Below are 14209 nucleotides of genomic sequence, written 5' to 3'. Positions count from 1 at the left end.
CTAGGGCCGAGGCCGAATCTAGATACGCCCGCTATCTAGCGGGAGAGGGGAGGGAGCGTTGGAGGAACCGGATGAAGACGAGTTTCATCGTGATGATGCTCATCGTGATGACCGCAGCTCTCTTCTATGTGATGGTAGTTTAGATGATCGATATCGACTTGTAATGTGAAGACAAACTCGCGGTCTCGAGACTTGTAATATAATGTTCTATCTTTGTTCGGTCTTTTCAATTCGGAGACTAATATGATGAATTGTATTCGGAGACTAAAATGATGAATTGTATTCAGAGACTAATCTTCTATTGTATTCGATGAATCTGTTGTTGATGTGTGCTGTCTATATTTTGTCCAATTATACATTTTGTAACCTGTGCAAAAAACAGAAAATAAAAAAATAAAAAAACCTAATATTCATACTAATGGCGCATCACATCATAGTGCGCCATTAGTATGCCAGAGGATACTAATGGCGCATCACTAAACAGTGCGCCATTAGTATGCCGAAGTTACTAATGGCGCATCCAGTTGTTGTGCGCCATTAGTATGCCAAAGCACCTGGGTATAGATGGCCCCCTGGGAGGCATACTAATGGCGCACTGTTGTATATACTAATGGCGCATCTGGGGTGCGCCATTAGTATACCAGATACTAATGGCGCACCAGTGGTGCGCCATTAGTAAAATATACTAATGGCGTGCTACTAATGGCGCACCACTAATGCGCCATTAATAGCCAAATTAGGTGCGCCGTTAGTAGGCCTTTTCCTAGTAGTGGTTTCGTCGACCCCGAGCCACCCTAGACCCTAAATGATGCCTTTAGGTGGTTCCGTCGACCCCGAGCCACCCTAGAGCCTAGTTGATAGGTTTAGGTGGTTCCGTCGACCCCGAGCCACCAAAACCCTAATTGATAGGTTTAGGTGGTTCCGTCGACCCCGAGCCACCCTAGAGCCTAGTTGATAGGTTTAGGTGGTTCCGTCGACCCCGAGCCACCAAAACCCTAATTGATAGGTTTAGGTGGTTCCGTCGACCCCGAGCCACCCTAGAGCCTAGTTGATGCCTTTAGGTGGTTCCGTCGACCCCGAGCCACCCTAGACCCTAGTTGATGCCTTTAGGTGGTTCCGTCGACCCCGAGCCACCAAAACCCTAGTTGATGCCTTTAGGTGGTTCCGTCGACCCCGAGCCACCCTAGACCCTAAATGATGCCTTTAGGTGGTTCCGTCGACCCCGAGCCACCAAAACCCTAGTTGATGCCTTTAGGTGGTTCCGTCGACCCCGAGCCACCCTAGACCCTAGATGATAGGTTTAGGTGGTTCCGTCGACCCCGAGCCACCAAAACCCTAATTGATAGGTTTAGGTGTTTTTGTCGACCCCGAGCCACCCTAGACCCTAGTTGATGCCTTTAGGTGTTTTCGTTGACCCCGAGCCACCCTAGAGCCTAGACCTTAACAACATATCCAACAATGTATACAACAATATATCCAGCAATATATCCAGCAACAGAGTTACTCTATCCAATAGTATGCACCATTGTCATGAACATATCAATCATAAAAAGATATAAAAAGAACCATCCACATGAACATAGTCCATTCCAGGCATTGATTAACTAATAAATAGCAAGATCACATCCATCCACATGAACAAAAGCCAACTCCAGAAATGGCATTAACTAATAAATAAATCCATCCACCCACATGAACAAAAGCCATATATGGCATTGATTCTTAAAGTACACCAGCAAAGTACAATAAGAGCACCAGCAAAGTACACTGAGAGCACCAGCAAGATTACATTGTACCATAGGATGCAAGAACACACATGAAGTATCTAGTTTTGAACATTACATGGCACATGTGCCATTTAGTGGTTACCACTTGCATAGAAGTAGGCTCTCCATCCTCTGTTTCTACCACCAGAAGGTGGAGTAGCAGTAGATGTAGAGGGAGCAGTAGATGTGGAGGGACCAGATTGCCTTGGGCAGAGAATGTACCTCTCCCTCTCCCAGCACCTCTCCCAGCACCTGGTGCAGCACCTCTACCAGCACCTCTAGCAGCACCACTCCCAGCAGCTGCAGCTGCAGCCCCTCTCCCAGCTCCTCTCCCAGCTCCTCTCCCAGCTCCTATTCTAGCTGTTGGTGTTGTTGTAGGAGTTGGATGAGAAGTTCTTGATGCTTGTGTAGTAGCAGCAGCACCAGCATTGGAATTCCTTGCAAGAGGCTTGCATAAACAAAGAAGGAAAATGAGTTAGTACTTAAAAAAATAGAATGTACAAGAAGGAAAACCTGTTACTACTTATTAGAGGATTACCACATGTTTGTTCTTCCTCAAAGCCAGCTCAGGCTTCAACTGCTTGTTGCAGCTTGTGTACCTATGTCCTTGCAGTCCACAATTGCCACATGTTATAGTCCCCATTCTTGATGTCTCCTTAGGCTTTGGAACTTCAAATTTCCCCTTGATCCTCTTCTCTTTCTTTCTTCCTCTCTTCACTTTAAATGCAGGTGGGTCAATGTCTGGACCAGGGGTCCTTGTCCAGTCATGCTCACCAGGAACTGGATAGATCATTGGTTCATAAGCTGCCAGATAAATTTCTTTCTTGAAGAACTTGCTGACATAATCCTCTGGTTTTCTTTTGGCCTTGTTTATTGCTGAGATGGCATGGTTACATGGGATGCCACTTAGGTCCCATTTTCTGCACCCACATGTGTGCATTTGCAAGTTAACAGCATGGGTTTGCTGCCCACTTGTAACTTGCCACAAGTCCACACCAGCTTGAATTGGTTTGCAATATTTGGCCCTCTCCTTCTCAACCTCTAGCTTCTCACTATAATGGGGTGTTATGTCCCATCTAGCTTTCTTTCCACTCTCCCTATTCCTATGCCACCTCACCATCTGCTTATCCTTTATTCCATCACACATTGTCCTAATTGGTTTCTTCCTAACATCTAGGACATACTTGTTGAACACCTCAGATAAATTGTTAACTACAAGGTCAGTCTTGCAGTTTGTGTCAAATGCATGCCTTGCCCATGTTTTCTTGGGTATTTGACAAAGCCACTCCCAAGCTTGCTCACACTCAGCTCTAAGTTCATTCATTGCAATGTTAAATTTGTGTTCACTATATGCATAGGCAGCATTATCCATACACTTTTTCAGATCTTCCCCCCTAAACCCAGCATTTTGGAAGTTTGCATAGATATGCCTAAGGCAGAACCTTTGGTTGCACTTAGGAAAGACATCATTCACTGCATTTAGTAGGCCCTAGGACACACAATTAAACTAGCTAAGCTACTATCTAGCACAAAACAACCATATAGGAACAATGACATAAGATGCAAGCACATACCTTTTGTCTATCTGACATTATTGTATATGGACCAAACCTTCCCACTTCTCCTCCTAGGCAGATTTTAAGTTGGTGTAGAAACCAACACCAGTTAGGTGTGTCCTCTTGCCCAACAATACCAAATGCTAGTGGGTATATATTGTTGTTGCCATCTCTACCAGTGGCAGCAAGTAGTTGAGCACCAGTAGTTAACTTAATGAAGCACCCATCAACACCTGAGCAAGCAAATTCAGTATTAAAAACATTCAAATGCATTTCAAGATGAAACAATATGTAACTAATGCACAAGGTGAACAAACTAACCAATGAATGGTCTGCACCCCTTGAGAAACCCCTCCCTTGCTCCATTGATGCAATAGAACATAGCATGGAATCTTGGACCTGGATGGGGGATTTTTTCAGTGGGTGTTGGAGTTACAGTAGTGACTACTACTCTACTCCCAGGGTTTGTATCCATCACTGTCTGAGCATAGTCTTTCAACCTAGGGTATTGCTTCTTGTGGTCTCCTAGCACAGCATCAATAGCTAGGTTCTTTGCCCTATATGCCATTGACTTGGGCACATCCACACCATACTTCTCCATGCAGGCATCAATCAAAGTCTGAATGCCAGTTGTTAGATCAGATCTGAACAGTGACTCATACTTCTGTGCAAGCCACTTGGCACTTACCCTTGTTGTCTCTGTACTAATAGGGCAAGTGTGCTTAATTCTCATCTTCTTAATTACAAAAGTAGTTTCACCTTTGATAACTGCTGCCACCATAAAGAAGTTGCAATGTTTTTGGTTGCATTCTAAAATTATTCTTTGATCTGAGTTCCTATGATATTTGAAGTTTCTGCCTTGAGTGATGTGTAAGTTCAACAAAGCCTCTCTGAATTGATGTTGATCCTTGAAACACATCTGTAGACATAATTGCTCATGTGGTGCCTCCATTTTCTCATTGTACCATTTTCTAGGAGGCCTCTGCTTTGCCCTGCTCTTCCTTTTCTTTGGCAGCACAAATGACAATGGCTCATAACCATCATCATCAGCCTCCTTCAACAATCCTTTCTCTTCTTCATCAGATGAAGGTTGGAAATCAGGTTCCTCCTCTTGAACTACACTTGAATGTGTCCTTGTTGTAGGCCCTTTCCTAACTGGAAGCTTCTGTTTCTTCTTCTTCTTCTCTTCATGTACAATTACAGTTTCTTCATCCTGTGAAACAACCTTGTCATCTTCATCCATTTCAAAAGGTTCCTCAACCTCTGTGTCACCAGAGTAATGCACCATTTCTTCCTCCTCAGATTCTTCATGATCTGTTTCTTCCTCTTCTACTTCATCATACTCTCTCTGTTTCTTTCCCTCATCCATCTCTATGTCATCAGCATCACCCATATAAAAAGGGTTTACATCACTGTCATCTTCACCTTCACAATCAGAACCACCACTGCCATCATATCCCTCTTCTTCTTCTATTTCCAAAACAGCTTTCAGTTTTCCTTTTACATTCTTGCTCTCTTGTGTGCAAACACCAGTACCATGAGCTACTAAACTGCAGCTGCTACTCTGACATTCAAAGGCAACTCCATCTTCATCAACAGCATAGATGGGTGGCTCACTGAGATCATATAACACAGGCTCTTCATACACAACAGTGGATAATTCTTGCCTCTCAAACTTGCTGCAAGGAGGTGGACATGCCCTCACTAGCAAATTTAAAACCTTACACTCCTCAACCTGCCTCTTTACTAATTGCAACTCAGCATTACTCTCTACCATCTCCAATCCTTTCTCCCCTAAATTTGGATTCTCAATGTGAAACAGCAGATCATATTCAGTAAATCCTTGGGTTTCCATCACTGCAATCATATTCAGGTATGTTACATCTGAACTGCAGAGCTTTAGCTCTAACATTTCTGAAGCATAAAAAAAGAACCTAACATCCAAAATGTCATCATACAAACTGCAAAATGAAATAACAGACAAAATTGGTTAATAAACAATTTTACTTAACATATTGTCTAACATATAAACAAAGATTTGTTTCAGTTAACATATAAACAAGTTAACATATAAACAAAGATTTGTTTCAGTTAACATATAAACAAGTTAACATATAAACAGAGTTTCGTTTAAGTTAACATATACACAAGTTAACATATAAACAGAGCTTTGTTTAAGTTAACATATAAGCAAAGCTTTTATTTACCCTAGCTAGGTAACACCTAATGCTGCTCTGACAATTTGGACTAAGAAATAACAATATAATCCACTGATGCTGCTCTGCTCTGCTCCAGTTAGGTAACACATAATGCTACTCTGCTCTAGTTAGGACTCATGTAATCCACTATACTACTCTGCTCTAGTTAGGCCTAGCAATTAGAGTGCTAAACATGCAGGCAGTAAACTCTAACCCTAATCCCCAATTTCAGTGAGCAAGAATGGAGCAAGAATGGAACAGTGGAGCACTTACAGAACACCACCAAAGCCATGAGTCCAGTGATGGGCGGTGCTAGGGTTGTCCACCCAAATTCGCGCCATCCGCAGCCTCTGCTACTGTACTCCGAGCTGGAGTAGCCGCCACTGCCATCGAAGCGGGGGAGGTCGCCGCCGCTCGCATCGCCCAGGCCATCGCCGCCTGCCGGAGTCGCCGAGGCCATCGTCGCCTAGGGCACAGCAGCCGCGGGGGAGAGGAGGGCACAGCGGCCGCGGGGGAGAGGAGGGCACAGCAGCCGCGGGGGAGAGGAGGGAGGTGACAGCGCCTAAGCAGTTCGATCCATGGCTACGGCGGCATGGTGCGGCGGCGGCGGGGCGGGCGGGGAGGCAGCCGCCGGCGAGGTGCGAGGAAAAGGAACAGGGCAGAGCGGGGTCGGGGTCTGGCTCGGTCGCACCAACGGGCCGGCCTCGTCCGAGTCAGCGCGCAGCTAGCGCAGGCGACGCGCGCACTGGCCAGCGTGGCGCCTGACGGGCGGGCCCAATCGGTCAGCTTTAGTGTCAATACGTACAAAACGAGCTTTTAGTCTTTTTTGCAACGGCTAGCCCCAATCTTGGTACTGATACGTAAAAATTACCAATCTTGATACCAATCTGCTTCCAATGCCCCAATTGTGATACTTTCGTGCAATTTAACGCCAAGGTCACCCCGACCCGACCCGACCCGACCCTATCTGACCCCAAACCCCACCCCGCGGCGCGCTCAAACCCCCTTTCTCCCTCCCTCTCCCGGCGCCCCATTCCCTCCGCCGCGTCGTGTCCTCGCCCTCGGAAGCTTCCCTTCGTCCTCGCTCGATCCCGACCCACCACGCCCGTCGGTACGTGCCCACCGACTCCGATCGATCCCGATCCCACCCACCCTCAATCACCTGTTGTATTAATTGCTGGATGAAAATCACGACGGAGATCAGCCGACTTCCAGCGGCCGGACCGATCCATACGCTCTCGCCCACCGGGATCTGGCGCCGGCCGGGACACCAGTGCCGCCGGCGGCACTTGCGGTGGGGTTTTGCGCTCTTCCGGGCGCCGCCGGCCTGTTGATTGCTTGCTTGATTACATCGTGTTAGGTCACGCCGGCTTGTCCTGCGGGAAGAGAGCAGGCCGATTCATTCGAATCCGCAGCAACCCTTGCCGTACGCACGCGCGTGCTGCAACGGCTTTAATTCCATTTCCTGTTTGCAATTCCCATCCCTTTCATAGTGGATTCCTTTTTCCGGAATTCTTTGGCCAATACATGATGTTTTAGCGATTCATCCCTATTTTCAAGCCAAAGATCATGCGCGTTGGTTAGTGGAAATTAAGTTGTTGCCCATTTCAGCACTTGCGGCGACCGCGAGTCTTCTAAGTCGACAATCGTGGGCATTGATTAGTGAAAATTGAGGTTTTGGCTAGTCGCGCATTTAACACTTGCGGCGGCCGCGAGTCTTCTAAGTCGATGATCGTGGGCATTGATTAGTGGAAATTCAGGTTTTGGCTAGTCGCGCATTTAGCACTTGCGGCGGCTGCGAGTCTTCTAAGTCGACGATCGTGCGCATTGATTAGTGGAAATTCAGGTTTTGGCTAGTTGCGCATTTAGCACTTGCGGCGACCGCGAGTCCTCTAAGTCGACGATCGTGCGCATTGATTAGTGGAAATTGAGGTTTTGGATAGTCGCCATTTTACAATCGTGTCGGATAATATCAAAGTCAACTTGAAAATAGCACTTTCTCTTTTATTTCCCTTTTTATAAACTGTCTATGCCACCACATGAGATGTTTGCGTTCATAGGAATATAATTGTGAAACACCCTAAAAAGGGGGAATGCGGCAATATATGGATTTTGGTAGTCTCAGAATTCAGACATGACATTAATTGACGCATTTTCGTTTGTGACATGCAGGTGTTGTTGTTTGCTTATTAGTTTGCAGGGCTGATTACATCGTATTAGGTTACGCCAGCTTATCCCGTGGACGCGAGCAGGCTGATTGATTCGAATCCGCAGCAACCCTTGCCGTAGGCACGTGCTGCAATGGGTTTTCTTACCTTTCATGTTTGCAATTCCCATCTCTTTCATAGTTGATTCCTTTTTCTGGATTCTTTGGCCAATATATGATGTGCTGGTGCTCATGCGAGTACCTCTAGATGTTTTAGAGACACTTCCCTTATTTTCAAGCCAAAGATTATGCGCGTTCATTAGTGGAAATTAAGTTGTTGCACATTTTAGCAGTTGCGGCGACCGCGAGTCTTCTAAGTCGACGATCGTGGGCGTTGATTAGTGGAAAATGAGGTTTTGGATAGTTGCACATTTTACAATCGTATCAGATAATATCAAAAATCAACTTAAAAAAATAGCACTTCCTCTTTTATTTCCCTTTTATATACTGTCTACGCCACTACACAAGATGTTTGTGTGCATAGGAATATAATTGCGAAACACCCTAAAAAGGGGGAAATGCGGCAATATATAGATTTTGGTAGTCTCAGAATTCAGACATGCCATTAATTGACACATTTTCGTTTGTGACGTGCAGGTGTTGTTGCAGGACTGACCGTCAGAGCTAGCAGCAGTGAAAGAAAATGGCGTCTCCCAATGAAGCTGACGACGACAATTTTGGATACAAAGGGGGGGAAAAAGAGTACATGCTGGAGACTATGCAATGCTTGCTATTTGCTAGAGAGAACCTCCCCGGTGACGTGTACCACGAGTTTGTCAAGACCATGACCGGCATTTGGAAAAAACGGTATGTATGTTCTGAATAATTAGTCGGTATTAAATAACTTGTTGATCATATTCACAGAATTCCCAACTGCAGTGCCGACCCTGATGGTGAAATAAGGAATATCTGCCCTGAAAACTGCATAGAGACGGCCTTGAAGCTATTCCAGGGCTGTCCTACAGTTAAACAGAGCTTCTTGAACTTTACCGAAGGCCGTAGCCCCTTCGACGGCAATGGCAATGTCGATGCCGTTGCTGTCAACCCCCTGATGCAGAAACCAATGGATTTTCTTTCCAGAGTGAAGGTGGTGAATAAAATCTCATGTTCTTTCAAAAAAAAAAAATCTCATGGTTGCTCCTTCTGTTCGCCTCTGGTTGCTAATATGATCTTCGACTAACTTATGACTGCAGACATGTCCTAACATCAGCGACGATGATTATGCTGCTTTTTTACAAACCATGCAAGATTTTTGCAGGGACAGGACCATGACCCCTCGAGAAGTTTACAGTAATGTACTTATTATTTCTTCAGAAACTGTGCATTAAGTAATCATTCAGTAATTTCTCTGTAGAAGATTGGAAAAGACCAGCGTTTTTGATTCATAATTCCTTGTCTGCGTAGGTGGAGAGATGCATGCGTAACTGCCCTGAGCTGTTGGAAGAGTTTATAGATAATTTTCTCCCGGCAGACCTGAAGGTACCCTTTCTCATCAAGGTGACATGATTCAGTTTGTTATTTACTCATGTGACATGGTCACCTCATTGATTCTCCTTTGCAGGCCTTAGTTAAAGAAAATGATAATCACAGCTTGGATGGTGTCCATATGAAAGAAGGTTTTTCCGCCCCTCCTGCCCTGAACGCAAACAGTCCCTAGGTTCTTTATTTCAGCATTCACCTATGATAACTAGATGCAATTATTTATGCCCTTTTCTTATTAATTACTCCCCAAAATGCTATTTGCAGTCCGTGATTCAACCTATTCTGTTTAATTGAATCCTTGCTATTGACCAACACATCAATATCGCCACTGCCATGTCTGATCTTCCAAGATGAAATAGCAAACTGCAGTTCTGCAGCAGGATCGGTAACTTAAGAGATATACTAATGTCTCGTAGGTAATGGAGTGTCGCCTCACACTGAAGAGGACGAGGAAGACAAGGTTAAACCCTTGCCAGCATGGACTACCTCAAGAATTGATGAATTGCCCCCAAAATTGGAACCCAAGGAACTCAAAAGACATTGCACTCCTAGCTATTACCTGCTGCCAGATAATGTAAATAATCCCTACAAACCCATGAGTTTCTCATGTAAATTACTACTGGCAGAACTAATCCAAATCATACTTGTTCTCGATCGCAGTGTATACCTCAATTGAGTTACCGGACCGAACTGGGAAGGTCTATTCTCAACGATGCTTTGATTTGTCCTGTATCTGAGGAGGAAAGCCCTAACCATAAAGCTGCAAATGAATATGAAGCAAAAATGTTGCTTTGCGAAGAAGACATGTATGCACCAGTTGCTAATTTGTTCATTATCGTTCAGTGTTTGTTTTATTCAGAAATATATCAGCGAATAACCGATTATTTTCATAGTGCCCTGTTGTTTTGAAGATGTTTCACTGCTGTGTTCTTTCTTCAGGTTTGAGAGTGACATGCTCCTGCAGTGGTTTAGTGTGACTGCGGACTTCATTGCGAATCTCCAACATCGTGCTGGCAGCGATGTGAAGATTAAGGAACAACTAACTCGTAAGAATGGGTCACCGTCACCGGAAACAAAACTTTGAGTCGGCCTCTTTGTACGTTCAGCTAACTAACTATTCCTTTTTTGTTTGTTTTTAACTGTACAAAGCTCTACATAGGAGATGCATCATAAGACTATATGGTGAGGAATTTCTTGAAGCTCTGTTGGATACCGACAATGCTAGTGCTGCTCTCCCTGTTATACTTTCTCGTTTGAATCACAGCATAGTAGAACTACAGGAGGCACGATTGCGTTTGCGTAAGACTCGCTCAGAAGTTATGGCAAAAAATTACTACAGAGCACTTGATCATCGCGGCCCCTCTTTCAAACAACTGGATGCAAAGAGAATGAGCCGGAAAGGTAGTTTCAACTTTCTCCGCCTCAAATATAATGGCACTTATAACCAGCATTAGGCACTGCTTCATCTACTCAAGAAAGTTTTTCCATCTTCTTTTTTTGTCTTGTTAGTCTTATTTTCATACATATTTCCCGTGCAGCTTTGCTGGCTGAAGCCAAAGAAATCAATGCAATGAAGCCAAAGGCTGAAGATCAATATGCTAATCCTGACATACACAGGGACATAAGCAGCATAATCTCCTCTGCATGCGCTTCTGAAGAGAAGCAGATGGTGACTTGGACAAAAATAGTACATCCATTTCTTTCTGCTCACTGTGCACAGCCTTCATCAGAGGAAACTGTAGCTCCTGAAAAAGCTTGTGAACATTGCGGCACCAGAAAAGATATTCTAAATAACAATCCTGATGCTTTCACTGACAATAATCTTCCTCTATCGTCCAAGGTAATCATACACATAAGACATAATATTCTGTTCCTCAGAATTGTGTCCCAAATTTTGATTATGCAATAACATGATTTGTTTAGTATCCATGTTCAGTAACACTAACCTGCACCCTGTCAATTTTTATTTCAGAGAGGTGAATTCGTAAGCAAAAATTCCAAAGACTTTAGCTCTTCACACGATGGTTCTGGTGCAGACATTGAGGAAGGCGAGTTCATACCCGATCGAGAAACCATTGTGTCGGATGTCATGCGTGGTGCCGGAAAAGAACCAGTAAGTTGTGATGTTGCTGCTTCTGTTAGAGATGGGTTGAGCTCTCGTTGCCGCATAATCGATTCTTCCGAACCTAGTACTCGTGACCATGGGGACAAACATGAAAAGCAGCATGAATCAAGGCAAACATCTGCTAAACCGCGTGGTGTGAAAGGAGGAACTTGTTGTTTCCTCGTTGTGCTTCGCAGGCTCTACCAGGTATTCATCTTACTCTCTGCTTTATTTTTTGGTTGGAAGTCAAAGGAATATAGTTTCATTTAAGCAAACTACATATGTTCCTGCAAATTTTTTTTTGTATGGCAGATTTTATATAACAGACTACAGAATGCGAGATATTTATGCACCAGTGACAACCTATATGCAGAGTAATGTTTAGGATGCACATCTATCTCAACAGAATTGCTCATTTTTTCACCATGTAAGAGTTTGTTTTAAAACCATAGCTTCTTCACTGAATGGTGCAGATTTAAGGAGAAACTCACCAAGCTGCATTATCGCGTTATTGATAATTCCAATTTTGAGGACTTCTGCCTGAAATATCTTGGGCCAATGTCTTTTGAACTTTTTACTCTGGATACAGTGATAAACCAAGTTATCAAGCAGGTAATCTATATCCGTATGGGGTAGTGACCGGGAATTCTGACCTACCTATTTTTCTTCATACCTAGATCATTGTGAATTCGTTTAGCGCTTGATCATTGTAATTAGTTAATTACGTGTAGTTAACACTGCTTATTCGTGTGAGATAGTTAGGCATGCATAACTGATAATCCAGTTACTTCTGCTTACTTGCAGCTGTGCATAATTTCTTCCAAGGATCCAGACAACTCAATCGTTCAATTCCTTGAGAACTTACAAAGGCCAATTCTACCCAATGAATTGCCAAAGCATGATCGAGAGGAGCAGGAGAGAGCTCTTGATGATACCGTAAAACTCCCACGCCATTTTGAGAGACGGTAATGATCACCTAAAATGGACTATATTACTCGGTACTGCTTTTAGCTCGTTTTCATTAGACTAACACTATGCATGTTTTCCTAGGAAAAAACGCAAGTTGGAGAACAGTGCAACGGGTTCCTGTCAGCTTGGAGGAGTGACTGAAACTCATCACTGAATGTTATACCTTTTTCCTTTGCGGGGATAAAACTGTTTTATTCCAGGATTATAGAGTTAAAGTGTTTTATTGAATGTTATACCTTGGTGTAATGTAACATGCTAGATGTGATTATTCGAAGTATCATTACAATTAAATAGAGAAACATTATTTTGTTTGTTATGAGAAATTACCCTAGTACCATAAATTTAGTTAGAAAATAGAAATGATAATTTACCTTCTTTTTGTGCAAAAAACTATTCAAGGTATGCAATTGATGATTCTGTTTGCTACAAAAACTACTCTAGTCTGTTGAATTTAATTGAAAAATAAAAATGATAATTGACTTTGATAAGCGCAAAGAACTATAAAAAAATCAGTAGGCGCAGTTAAATTGTGTGTGTGTGTTTTTGCATCGCGTAATTATTGGGATTGGGTGATACTAGCCCACACTCCCATCCACTGTTGAGGCGGTGAGGTTATGGTTTTTCATCCGACGGCTATCCAGGTTTGTTGTGCTAAGGACAGGTTTAAGCTGTACAATTCTTGTACAACCATAACATCACGTCAGGCATGTAGCAGTCCTTGTGCGAAAGAAGCAAAAGCCGGTCATCTGATACAGCTCTAACATCCCATTAGTGTTTTTTTTTTCTGTGAAAAGGATCAGACCTATTATAAAAGTACACCAGCAGTACAAAGCATCTCAAACATAATAAAAATTACATCGAGATTCTATGACCACCGAACAACCACTACTCCCGCCGAAACGAGCCGCCGACGCGTTGCTGCCACTGCTCCCCTATCAGAGCCGGCTTGATTTTGTGCACGTGGCCCTAAGGACGAGCTCCCTGGAGCTGTAGTTGTCACCCTTAAACCCTTGCATAGATCTGAAGCACCTAACATTAAATCTTGTCACATTATGAAAAACCTTAACCTCACCGCCTCAACGAGACGGCGGGAATCTATGTCGGAACTCCGTCGACTACGTCCAGATGGACGAACTTGTGGAGGGTCGAAGCCCGGAAGAAAAACTCGAAAAAGAAGCGTCGTCCTCCGCTCGAGTGCCGCACCTGCGAGGACTAAAAAACCCTAATCTGAACTACCAAGAGGAGCAGAAGCACCGGGATTCCCCTCCCGGCCACCAGAGCGGCAGCCAGACGAGAGGCGCATCCACGGGCTCCCCGATGAAGCCTGGAGGAGAGAGTTTGCCGTAGCCGCCTAGTGTTAGGGGAGGAAATGAGAGGACCCGTTAGTGATTGTTATGACGGTAATCTTACCCATCAGTGACGACTATCGAAAGTTGGCCCATAGGAGGGTCAATACTGGCCCGCCGTGTCACTATGGATAGTCAGTGATGAGTGGTAGTGGCTTTGGTAGCCCCAGACGCACTGCAACACACTCATACACATGAACATATAAATCTTCATATGCCATTGCATACACATATACATTTCATACATTCATTGCACATCCATTTTATTCACGTTGCACACACACTTTGATGTTCACATAACACACGAACATCTCATACATTCATTGTAGATACGCAATTGCGTCAAAAAATATTTGTGACATTCAAAATATCTCCCTTTGTGATGTCGTTAACCTCAACAATGCCTTAAGAGACATTTAAAACATCTTCCTTTGCGATGTCGTTACCCTCAGCAATGCCTTTTGCGACATTTTGAGACAACTCACAGGTGAAGTGTAAACGAGTTCGTCAAGACCGACTAAGATCAAGAAATACTGGTATGTATGTCTAAATAACTGTGTGTAATCATAGGTCAATATAGTT

The 14209-nt window shown here is 43.9% G+C and overlaps 2 protein-coding genes across 3 annotated transcripts; one reads left to right on the top strand and one right to left on the bottom strand.

Annotated features, from left to right (window-relative positions):
• Window positions 1–2277: 2277 nt before the first annotated feature.
• Window positions 2278–5980, bottom strand: LOC123161349 (uncharacterized). The gene is made up of 4 exons (XM_044579191.1): window positions 5883–5980; window positions 3644–5283; window positions 3341–3555; window positions 2278–3255 (listed from the first exon to the last, which is right to left on the bottom strand). The coding sequence occupies exons 1-4, from the start codon at window positions 5978–5980 to the stop codon at window positions 2293–2295; spliced, it is 2916 nt and encodes a 971-aa protein (XP_044435126.1). The 3' UTR covers window positions 2278–2292.
• Window positions 5981–6492: 512 nt separating this feature from the next.
• Window positions 6493–12595, top strand: LOC123178413 (paired amphipathic helix protein Sin3-like 5). Of its 2 annotated transcripts, XM_044591451.1 has the most exons (16): window positions 6493–6631; window positions 8324–8533; window positions 8606–8813; window positions 8920–9021; window positions 9131–9205; window positions 9288–9342; window positions 9625–9782; window positions 9869–10014; window positions 10148–10254; window positions 10358–10609; window positions 10747–11048; window positions 11181–11519; window positions 11625–11686; window positions 11786–11924; window positions 12117–12277; window positions 12363–12595. In XM_044591451.1, the coding sequence occupies exons 2-16, from the start codon at window positions 8370–8372 to the stop codon at window positions 12433–12435; spliced, it is 2343 nt and encodes a 780-aa protein (XP_044447386.1). In that variant the 5' UTR covers window positions 6493–6631; window positions 8324–8369; the 3' UTR covers window positions 12436–12595. The 2 variants fall into 2 exon arrangements, 1 of the variants encoding a protein (XP_044447386.1); XR_006489571.1 differs by lacking the exons at window positions 11625–11686; window positions 12363–12595 and having other exon boundaries at window positions 12117–12146.
• The last annotated feature ends 1614 nt before the right edge of the window (window positions 12596–14209 follow it).

Source organism: Triticum aestivum, chromosome 1D (genome assembly GCF_018294505.1).
Source record: "Triticum aestivum cultivar Chinese Spring chromosome 1D, IWGSC CS RefSeq v2.1, whole genome shotgun sequence".
Lineage (NCBI taxonomy): Eukaryota > Viridiplantae > Streptophyta > Magnoliopsida > Poales > Poaceae > Triticum > Triticum aestivum.
Note: the sequence above shows the minus strand (reverse complement) of the source record. Positions and strands in the feature narration are given on the sequence as shown.

What these genes read in the sequence shown, in the direction of transcription:
- LOC123178413 (XM_044591451.1), top strand. Translation starts at nt 8,370, where the DNA reads ATGGCGTCTCCCAATGAAGCTGACGACGACAATTTTGGATACAAAGGG. An exon ending in ATCTTCCTCTATCGTCCAAG is followed by an intron (nt 11,049 to 11,180) that starts GTAATCATACAC and finishes TTTTTATTTCAG; the next exon opens with AGAGGTGAATTCGTAAGCAA. An exon ending in AGTGACAACCTATATGCAGA is followed by an intron (nt 11,687 to 11,785) that starts GTAATGTTTAGG and finishes TGAATGGTGCAG; the next exon opens with ATTTAAGGAGAAACTCACCA.
- LOC123161349 (XM_044579191.1), bottom strand. Translation starts at nt 5,980, where the DNA reads ATGGCCTCGGCGACTCCGGCAGGCGGCGATGGCCTGGGCGATGCGAGC. An exon ending in GGGGTGCAGACCATTCATTG is followed by an intron (nt 3,556 to 3,643) that starts GTTAGTTTGTTC and finishes TTGCTTGCTCAG; the next exon opens with GTGTTGATGGGTGCTTCATT. An exon ending in TAATGTCAGATAGACAAAAG is followed by an intron (nt 3,256 to 3,340) that starts GTATGTGCTTGC and finishes TGTGTGTCCTAG; the next exon opens with GGCCTACTAAATGCAGTGAA.